Source organism: Artibeus jamaicensis, unplaced genomic scaffold (genome assembly GCF_021234435.1).
Source record: "Artibeus jamaicensis isolate MK-2021 breed Jamaican fruit bat unplaced genomic scaffold, CSHL_Jam_final contig_196, whole genome shotgun sequence".
Classification (NCBI taxonomy): domain Eukaryota; kingdom Metazoa; phylum Chordata; class Mammalia; order Chiroptera; family Phyllostomidae; genus Artibeus; species Artibeus jamaicensis.
This window is the reverse complement of record NW_026521401.1, coordinates 5,383,744-5,394,749: the sequence shown is the minus strand read 5'-3', so window position 1 is coordinate 5,394,749 and position 11,006 is coordinate 5,383,744. Positions and strand designations below refer to the sequence as shown.

Sequence of the window (11,006 nt, the reverse complement as noted above, 5' to 3'; positions counted from 1 at the left end):
CATTGCTGAACTAGTCATTTGGCTTGAAGGAGGAGAGCAAAAAGTGAAAGTAACTGCTCACAAGCAAAGACAGACCTTTACTTTCTCCATTCACAGTAGAACATGGCCATCTAGGAGCAGGTAGCAATGATATGGGAATTTACTTGTTCTACCAGTTGTGTATAAACAGAGAGAGCTAAGAGTACAAACATGTTAATTCTGCAAAGAACATCTGACTAACACTTAATTTTTAAAAGATTTAAACTAAAAGATGACACAAAATGCTAAGCATTTTTTGTTATGTTTATTAGCTCTGTCAGCCAAATGTGCTCCTGAATGACTGAAAGCTAAAATATCATCCCTAGAATAAGTCGAATTATACCTCTATTTCAAAATCAACATATGAAAACCCTCAATTTGAGTGAGTCATCTAAGTTGAAATGAATCCATTAACAGCATAGAAAGGTTAGTACTTTAGGAAGTCCAGCATTGGGGATAAGAATGGTAATAAAGACATCATATTTTCATTTAGGGTAGCATTAAACAAGTTATCTTCAAGTGAGCCGTAAAAACTGCCCTATTAATCTCACTGAACTATACACTTAAAAATAATTAAAAGGACAAATTTCGTTATACATATTTTATCACAATTTAAAACAATAATGTAATATACCAAAAGTTATTAAATAGTACATTTTAAATGAGTGAATGGTGTGACAGGTGAATTGTATTTCAATAAAACTAAGAAATAACAAAGCTGTTACAGATGATGAGGCAATCCTAGCTGTTAGTGTCCTCATGAAAGTTTATAAACTAGAGAGATCAACTGTAGTCCCACTAGTGAAGATGCTCAAATAAGCAGGAAGATGTATAATAGTCACTGCCAGTAAAATTAATTAAGGCCTCCTTGGCACCTAAACTTTTCTCATAATTTATATAAGACAAATCAACAAGAATACAAATAAAAAGTCACATACTTGGTTCCTTTAAGCATATTTAATATTTGAACTCTAATTTTTTATTTTCCCAGATCCAAGAGAAAGTTTTTAGATGACCAGTACTTTGTTCCAGAAACACACAGCCTTATCAGCTAATTCTTAAAAGAGTTATTTTACAAAGGTGTACCTGGATAATTAGAACAATAAAGTCTTTCGGGTATTTCAAAATGTGATCAGTGAAAAATACATGATTATTAATACAGATTTTTCTTGAAGGTTGTTCCAGATTTTTAAAAAGTAATTTCTGTTAAAGAGTACATGATTGTATGGTGAACAAGGAAAATAAAATGTTTTAGTAGGAAGAGGCTTATTAACAATAACCAACGGTGTGCATATTACAGTTATTTTTATAGAACACATGCATAAGTGTTGGCCCCTAGAAATGGCAGACAGAGCTTCCTTCTAGGAGGTACATTTTTTTCCTACCAATTTATTACCAACATCATCAGAACCAGTGGGAAGGCATAAGAAATGAAGCAAAGGAACTCTTTTCTTGAGGAAAGTTCAAACAATTTTGCAGACCACTTTGAAGAGGGGTAGAAAAATCAAGAAAAAACATGATTTAGAAAACAAAAATTGTAACACTAGGAGGAAAAATCCAGCAGAGAGGTAACTGGAAGGTCCTGCTAATTGTCTATTTTGAGATCCTCTGTACTCAGTTCTCAATGATGTCTTCTATGACATACAGGCAAGAAAATATTGACCAAAGCTCTAGTCCAATAATAGTACTAAATAACACCACCTTCAGAGAAAATAGTTTCCAGTTTGAAATACAGATGCTCCATGTAATACACCAAATTTACCAATATCAAAAAGAAAAAAGTATACAAATAAAAGATAACCTAAAAAAGCATATTATTTTCTTTACCTTCTAAAAATAATAAAAGACAGACTTTTCCCCTCTACTGTCAAATTAGCTCCTCTCTTCAAAATCGAATAAAACTTTTTTTCCTTTTTACCTAAACTTTAACTATTTATTATACTGCATGGGAAGTATATTTCATAAAAAAGCCACAAAGTTTATGAAATATACCTCACATGCAGTATAATAAATAGTTATAATTTAGGTTTGAAAAGCCAAGATAACTCAAGCAGTCCAAGTTAGCTGATATTAAGGTATGTAAAATATGTAGCTTCAAGGGCAGTAATCAATATTTTAAATTAGAGCACTCTGAGCACTTACTGATTTGCCATGATTAACTCTGTATTCTCTTCTCACTTCAAATGTAATTTGCCGCTTAGTAGCAAAGGAGCCATTAGGCCCAATACAATAGCTAAACCCCAGCTCTCCTGCTCTGGGAATGTTGCTTTGTCCACTACCTTTGGGCTCTTCTGAATGGAAGTAGATTTCAACATCTGGTCTTGTAACTCTGAAAATGACTTTAATGGTAACCATTTCCACTCAAGGACAGGTTGAATTCCATCATCCTGAAAGGCATTATTAATATCAAAGTAAAATAGATATGATTATAACAGCCAAAATAAAATGGAAGGTGTGGGAGGCCAGGCTAGGAAGGAGAAGGGAAGAAGTTCAGCTGGTAAGATAAAAAGAACACTTGAAATTATGGGATCTTTTCAAAATTACACTTCATTTTGGGGCTTCATCAGAAAATCTACATATAAATTACTTTAGAAGTACTAAAGCTATGGTCAAAGTATTTTCTAGTTAGCCCTGTTATTATTCCAAGGATAGGTTAAACTGCAAGAAAAGAACTGCAAATAGTTGCTAAGGACAAGATATTTGCTGAGCTAGAAAAGGAACCAAAACATTGTTAACTTATAAAACTTCTTAAGTGAGTGCTAGAGAATTACATAATTTCCCTGTAGTGTCTGAAGGTGAGGTGAAAGTTCTATTTATATTTACCTTTTTCCTGATTAACTGCCCACTGATGGTATTTGTGTCAAGTGGCTACAGTGAAACCCTTTGTGAGCAACTGCATTATTTTTAGCAGCACAATGTGACCATTAGTTTCTACTGGCTTAAGAAATCAGAAAGTTCAAGTCCATTGAACTTGAACTTTCTAAAGTTCAAGTTCACAGCTTCTGCTTCTAAAGTTTTTAAATCTCATTCTGATTTAATTTATACTTGGGTCTACAAACCAAAATGTAATTATAATTTATAAATGAGTGTCCAACAGTCCAAGTTGGTCAGTTTTCTTAAAGACATCACTTCTGAAAAGATAGCAACAGGAATCTGGACATAAATGAGCTTGTTATAAGCTGTAGTGCTGTTTATAAGAGTAATTGGGAATCCTTACCACTTGCAATGAGTGTGTGTGTGTGTGTGTGTGTGTGTGTGTGTGTGTGTGTGTGTGTGTATATATATTTGGACTGCAGGGAAGAATAGCATTACATCGTGACTACTCATGAAGTTCACAGGGCTCTACTGAAAGGTAAGAGCAGTGGATTAACTCACTGCATATTAACAGAATTTTAAGATTTGACAAATGATTTAGTTTCAATTGGCAAAAATAATCCAAAACATATATACCTAATGCATAACGAAAATAAGAGAAAACCAACAAGTGAAGGAGTTTTTGAGTTACAATTCTGAAACCTTTATCCTCTATAGGAAGCTTCCAATATACTAGTTACTCTAGAACAAGCAGTTGCCAACACCTTGCTTGCAGTATCCAGTGTCTGTACTGATTTGCAATTTTTTAAGGTCAGTCAAGCACCAGTGTGGAAAAAGTACTAGCAGTAAAGTCAGAAGAAGTGCTTCTGAAGCTGGTTTGGGTAGCTCTGCCTTCTCCACATCTTTCAACTCCTCTCTTGGCACTCATTCCTTATTTAACTCAAAGAGTCCTTTGGCACAATCAGTGTAAAAATTAGAGTCAGACCTCCAGACACTAACATTTTACTGGCCATTTACTCAGCAGTGCCTGTGGCTAATGACAGCCAGTGTTCAACTCAGGAGAGATTCAGTTATATAACCTTCCAAAGTCTCCAAACCCTCCTCAGCAACTCCCACCACTGCCACCATCTGAAGCATCTCCTTTTTTTTTTTTTTTTTTACTTTCTGTTCAATTTTCAGGAATAATTTTACACAAGTGCTGAAGTCTGATGCATAATTATAACAGTGAAACAATTATTCAGAAAAACAAATTTATACTTAAGAGAATAAAATTTGTTTCCTCTCCCTCCCAAATCCCAACCCTCAACAGAAAAGAAAATAGAAAAAAACACCTATTTTCAAGTGCCAGGTATTTAGTACATTGAGGATTCCTAGTAACTGGAAGTTGATCCCAGCTAGAAAAGAGGTGTTTGCCTCAGATGGGAGGAAACCCACCTGAGTAGCACATAGCTCAAGTCTTTTGCACAGAGGAGCCACAGGTGTACAGTGCCTTGAGGGAATCATTAAGAAGCAGCATACTGGACAGCAGAGGGTATGAGATCCAGTTTAGAAGACTAGATGCTCCTCCTTCCCCTTCTCACTTCCTTCTTTTCTTTCCCTCTTTACCCAACCTCCTAATACCCCATCCTGAACTCTTTGCTTCAGAAGCAACTGATCCTTCTGTATACTATATACAAAGGGCCACAACTCTCATTACTCACTTAAAAAATGGCAAAATAAAAATTAAAATGTGCTTTCAAATATGGAATGAAGTCAAATAAATACATCTGATTTTCTCATTTTCTTAAGTCTAAATAAAATTTCATATCCTAAACCCAAAGCACTATACATTTGGTTTTTGTTCTGAATCAAAATGAATTTCTGATACAGGAAAGCAGAGTGAGAAAGGAATATTCACTGACAGTTATGCAGCTGCCAGACTGTGAATAACTAGTCCTCTTCTGGGATCCCTGGGACATGACTAACCCCAGGGGCTTCACAGGCAGATCTCATCACATACTCTCTTTTCATCCACACTGGAGCCAGGATGTGCTGATGCAAGGCTGATGCTCAAAACCCAACAACCTCCAGGACACACAGCTCTAACTTTTATCTGGAAGAATAAAGATATGTAGGTATCAAATTAAGAAGAAAGAACATATCAACACTTAGAGAATGACTATGAAATCTGTGGCAATGGTTACTTATATCTTTGTTTTTGGATCAGAACAGAACAGCCTCATTCAGGAGCAAATGAATACAAACTGCTGTACTGAACGCGGATCCACTTGTAGTCATAAAGATAAAAGTACGTGAGAAGACATGAGGAGGGATCAAGCTTCCACCTTTAGGAAGTTATAGCAGAACTGACAAGTTTCAAAGGGGATTTAGGATTTTGGGCTTACCACCACTCTGCCTTCTGCTTTGCAAAGGTGAAGAAGACAGAAAAAAAGGGTGGCATGGGAACTGGCCACTACAGTTCCTCTTAGAAAACAAAGAGCTGAGTGAGCTGATAATAACTTCTTCTTGATTACTGATGTGTGCAAACAATTTTTTAAAGATAAAAAGGAATCTCATAAGGCTTCTGTTTTACAGAATAGGAAATAATTTCATCTACTGCATTTGTTCAGGGAGAATGATTCTAGAGTCTGGAATGTACAACTTTCACATACCTGAGTGGTTGTCTGTGAGGGCTGATCCAGCCAGCCTTTGCCAAAGAATGGTGTAACTTTCCTCCACCTTCTGTAAAACAAAGCCAACATGTTTTTCATTTGAATATCCTAAAAATATTTTTTGAAAAGAGGAAAAAATGTTTTTTTTTATATTATAGGTATGCTTCCAGATTTCAACATAAACATAATTAAAATTTTGTTACTGGAGGAAAAATGTGAATTTTATTCCTTTTTACCTGTTTCTGCTTTAACTTAAAACTTAATCATGTGAAAAGAAAGTAGAGGCAAGAGTAAAGAGTAAAGAGTAAAAGTGATTCTCCCAACCCTAGGAGTCACCCTGAAAATGGTCCCACATTTAGTATGTGAGACCTACACATAATGGACTTTAGTATAACTCCTCTCATCAGCCTCAGGATGAAACTACATGTAATCATATGAAAAAGGGGAAACATATCATTTGAAGTTAAAGAAAAACTAATGAAGACTAGCCTTTAGCTAAAGGCTAAGAACAGTTTTAACACTGTCCCTAAAGCCTCCAACTGAATGATGTAATGAAAGAACATTTGGGCTCTAGAAGCTGTCTGCTATGGCAAACTTTAAAATATAGACCTTTCCTTGGAAATTACCAACAAGTCCTAAGTATGTTGAAGTCTGAGATACCTTTAAGTGTTCAAGGTCAGCCTCTATCTTATGAATGTACTCCATGATCTGTCTTTCTGAATCTGCACAAGTGGAGGCACTCTGGGTCTCATAACAGGAATCTTCTATAGTTCCCCAGCACTGCTGGACCATGAATTCTGTTGTGAATGGTGAAACTGCCCCATCAGAAAGAGCATTCTGGAGAGAATGTTGCGGCTGGTGGGTAGAGTCCACAAAGGGGTGGCCTTTCATGGGTTGTGGAGGAAGGGAGGAGGTGACCTCCTCATCTGTGGAGCTCTCCTGTACTGTTTCGTAGCCATCAAGGATCAAATAGTTTCCTATTGGTATAGGCAGAACAGTTTTGTGAGATTTAGTAATGCTATCAAAACATCAGATATGCTGACAACTTTAAAAGCTGTTAAAGAGGGGTGAGAACGATTAATTCCAAAATTCCCAAGTTTAATTTTAAGTACATCAGAATTTTCACTTCAGGTTCAAGTTAAACTTAGAAATCTTTCATGGTACTTTCTGAATAATTTCATATTAGTTAGCATTTTAAAGTTAAGAGCTGAAAACTAAGTCCGTATATGATCTTACTGCCATTTCCCCTGCCAAATACCTTTCTTGCCTCACCTTCTACTGTTTTTATCTTCCTTGCCCTATATTCCTTAACCACAAAGAACTTGCTCTTGCCATATAGCCATATTCTTCTCTGCTATAACATCTGCCTCCAGATATTCATGTAGTTTCTTCCCCTGGGTCTGCTCAAATGCTACGTCAGCAGACGCCCTCTTCCCTGATCACCTTGTCTACTTCCATTACTCTCTGCTGTCCCTTAGTGAGACTTATTTTTCCTATAGATACTTTTATATCTGACATCTACTTATTTGTTTACTTATTTATCATTACTCTGTCCCCTAGTGGTACTTAACCTTCATGAGAATAGTTGATTTTTATGTTTATTCAATGCTACATCTCCCAGCATCTAGACTAGATTAAAAAATTATTTAGTGCAATAATGAATCAATAACACATCACACACAATGCCTGCAAACCCAAACAACATGCACTTTAGCACACAGGACAGTTAACGGCAATCAAAATCAAAGTGTAAATGTGAAAGAACTTGCCTGAGATGTGTAAATTAGCATCCTTTTCTTCCGTTTTAACTGCTCCATCACCTTCTAATGGATTATCATCACTATGTACTTCACAGGCATCAAAAAAGTGCTCTCCACTCTCATCAAGACCTCCTTCTGGCTCTGCAGGAGTAATCTCTGGGGTCATAATCATGTGGTCCAATACTAAAATGTTACTTGCCTGGCTATCTTGGAATGCCAGTAACAATGAATCCCGTGCAATGTAAGAGTCAGTTGAAGCCTGGGGACTGTAACAAGCTGAAATGTCACCAGTTTCAGTTCTAAAGGGCATCTGTGTTTCACCAGGATGATAGGCCTTAATAATTTCAAAGTTCTGGGTTTCACTGTCTCTCTGCACCCCCGGGGAGGCTGTCCTGCATGTTGAGAAATGTGGCCAATCTTCCTGAGTGCTCTTCTCAGTCAAATTCAGCTTCTGTACCAGCAACTGCTTCAACAAACCCACTAAAAGATTCAGGAAGGAGGGGGGAAATGTACATTCACAACTCAGAGTGCCAAAATTAAACTAGTTAGTGGAATTACCAATTATATCTCAAAGTAAGCACCTATTTAGGAAAACATACAGTCAAAATATTAATTTCATACAGTCATTTTTTGTTTTGTTTGAAAAATAAAATCAAACACCATCTACAGATGGTTTATATTAAACTAGACTTAAAAAGATCTAAATATTTGTAATGGAGAGGTACTCCTATTTTGAACTACTAAGTAAACAAAGCCATGTCTTCCTCTATTTTTCTTCCATATAACTGGAATAATATCCACATGGTACTTCTTAAACAGATGTAGACACACTGTGTTAAGCTAGACATGAAGGTTCTATTTTATTCCAGACACAGACACTATATACACAGGCATCATTTTTTCTAATTTTATTAGCCACACAGAACATTTATTTTATCATTTAGAATAATCTACAGAATTTCCTTAAATAGTGAAGAAGAAAATAGACTTCTTTGTGGAAAAAATTTAACTCTGATGATTGGCAGTATATATAATTTTAAAAAATAAGAAAATATTTATTAGTTTTTATAAATGACCTTACTCATAGCAAAGCTTCCTTAGATTGTTAAAAACAGAACAAATTTGATTTTGAATGGGCAAGTTAATGCTGTAAGGTCAATTCATTCATTGTCTCAGTAACTCAACAATGACAGAGTTACTGAGACAAGGTTAGTCAAACCATTAGAAATCTTAATTGTACTTATAAAAGCCTAACCACTATGTGCTATACTTGAAACTAATATAATACTGAATGTCAACTGTAATTTAAAAATATTTTTAAAAATTTAAAATAAATCATTATTGATATTAATTCAGAAGACTCTAGAATTAATTCGGTTTTAAAGAACTTGACTGGTTCCCTACTTTCAACTCTGGCTTAATTTCTATCGCCTGTTTCTCCACATAGCTATGAGTCTTTGACCCTCTGTCTTTCTGCTTTACATTCATTTTCTGAGAGATGCTCTAAAGTCTTATGGCTTCGACACTAAAATCCATCTCTTTCCCTAGTCTCTCCAGAAAGTTCCAGTCTTAAACTCTACCGTCCTACTCATCATTTCTTCTTAAGTGGCTTATCATTCATTATATTAAGCTCAACATGTTTTAAAATTAAGCCTATATTCTTTGGCAAAAGGGGGGGGGAGTGTAACAGTGGGCAGTGTTGGTTCTTTATGACTTTAATTTCTGATAAAAAAAATTAAAATTATTTCTAAATTTTCCCTTTCTTTTACCCTCACATCCAAACAAGTTCATTGTTTTAAATATTTGTTGACTCCTCACTTTATATTTATTCCTCTGACATCATTCTAATTCAAACCCTTTTAGCCTCAAGCCCAGGCTACTACAATAGTTTAATGGTAACTGTACCACCCCAAACCTCTTTCCATTAAAAACCTTTAAAAGCTCGCAGTAAAATTAATCTCTTTTCATTAGTTGTAAGATAGTTTAAAAACTTCAAATGGTTCTCTACCACTAAAACAATCATTCTCAAGCTTCTCCCCAACTCCAAATACGCCTGAGAAATGTGATACACTCCCATTTGTAACTGATTATCAATGAGTGGAGAGGGAGGGGCTTAGCTAACACAGTGGCAAGGACCATCCACTCTTGTGGGTGTGTACATGTTCAGGCACATATGTGAAAAGGATGGGCCTTGGTGGAAAATACTACGATTTCCATAAGAATATTAGAAAAATAATTTGTAGTTTGAAAAACCCTCAAAACACTGATGTGCCATCCTTGAAGTTCAGAAGACTCAATCTAGTATTCAAGGTTCACAGCAGCTGGGCTCAACAACACATCTGCTACCTTCCCATCCTTATCTCCCACAACTCCTGTAACCTAAATGGTTTACTAGAGGCCTACTGGTCTATTTTTTGCTCACTGAACACTCTCAGAGTTTCTCTCCTCTCTGGTCCTACTATTAGTCTTGTCTGAATGACTTCTATTCTTCCAAATACCTATCAGAAACTTACTCCTTCTTCAAGGCATTAATCACATCTCTCTTGTTTTCTGATGCTTTCCTTCCCTGGTCACCCCTACGAAATCATTGTTAATATACTTGTGTTGCTTGTTTATTTAAAAATATGGGCAAAGTTTCTATCATATTCCCAACTAGATTATAAAAATATTGCAGGAAAAAATCAGTTATATACTTCTTTGGATTCTCCCTAAATGATTGCAGAATACATTACATAACTCTGGTACTTATTATCTGCATTAATTTATAAATAAAACTTACAATTCCTTAGTGCATCCAATGCCCACTGTCCTTCCGAGACAGGCAGGTGTGAATATGGAATTGTGATTGGATGTTTTATTCCAACTTCCTTTACAGTCCCATCTGCATGCTGTTCCTTTGCAAACTCTCTCTCAGACACAAAGAGATCATCTACCTCTGATTTCCCAGAGGCATCCAGTGAATGAGGTTGAGCTTTTGATGATATTAAGGGAGACTCTAATTCCAAATCTCTGTCTGTTCAATGAAACAGAAAAAGTAGAACATATCTTTCAACTTTTAACATGAAATGTTCAGGAAATACTTGGGAAAAAGTAACCACATGAGCTAAAAAGTCTCTGTTAAGTAAAATACATTTAGAGCAGTGTTACAAGGCTAATAAGCAAAGCTTGTTAAAATAAATAGCTGATGCCAGAATCTGCATAAACCAAAACAGTTAAAGTTTCTCTTAATTTTAGTAAGTATTATATGGACTAAATTCTTCCAGGTAAACTAACAAATAAATTTACCTGTGCTCTGCAGACAAGTTACTGAAATGCCATGATGTTCCACTTTTATTTTTGGAGGTTCTTCATCATTGTCTCCTCTATAGAAGAAAGAAAACATTCTTTAAACTTCATGAGGTGCCTATACATCATTGCAACAAAATGTAAAATTACCCATTCCTTTCCTGACCAAAACCACAAAGTCAGTCCTCCTACAAGGCAAAGGCACACTCACTCGCAAGGTGGTGACTGTGGCAATGGAATTGGCTTTGTGGATTGCTCCTTCACTGATGTAGCCATCTGACAGATTAGGTCCTGCCAGCTGTGAAATTTTGAAAAGAATCCAAAATACAAAAGGGAAAGTAAAAAGAAATGTCCTTTAAACACACCGAGAAATCAAAAATAAAAACAAAACAAACCAGAAACAAACAAAACCAAAGAATAAAACCCAACAAACAAAACACTCTATTTTCTGCCAGAGAACACTATATTTTTTCCAGAC

General features: G+C 35.7%; 1 protein-coding gene across 6 annotated transcripts in view; it reads right to left on the bottom strand.

Annotated features, from left to right (window-relative positions):
• Positions 1–960: 960 nt before the first annotated feature.
• ARHGEF12 (Rho guanine nucleotide exchange factor 12) overlaps positions 961–11,006 on the bottom strand; it is a 247,618-nt gene continuing 237,572 nt past the window's right edge. For all 6 annotated transcript variants that reach the window (XM_037153636.2, XM_053672626.1, XM_037153638.2 and 3 more), the window contains 7 exons: positions 10,740–10,826; positions 10,529–10,605; positions 10,023–10,256; positions 7,253–7,723; positions 6,144–6,460; positions 5,484–5,553; positions 961–4,924 (listed from right to left, as the gene is read on the bottom strand). In XM_037153636.2, the coding sequence (XP_037009531.2) occupies positions 4,914–4,924; positions 5,484–5,553; positions 6,144–6,460; positions 7,253–7,723; positions 10,023–10,256; positions 10,529–10,605; positions 10,740–10,826 (1,267 nt within the window). In that variant the 3' untranslated portion in view covers positions 961–4,913. The remainder of the gene's footprint in view (positions 4,925–5,483; positions 5,554–6,143; positions 6,461–7,252; positions 7,724–10,022; positions 10,257–10,528; positions 10,606–10,739; positions 10,827–11,006) is intronic.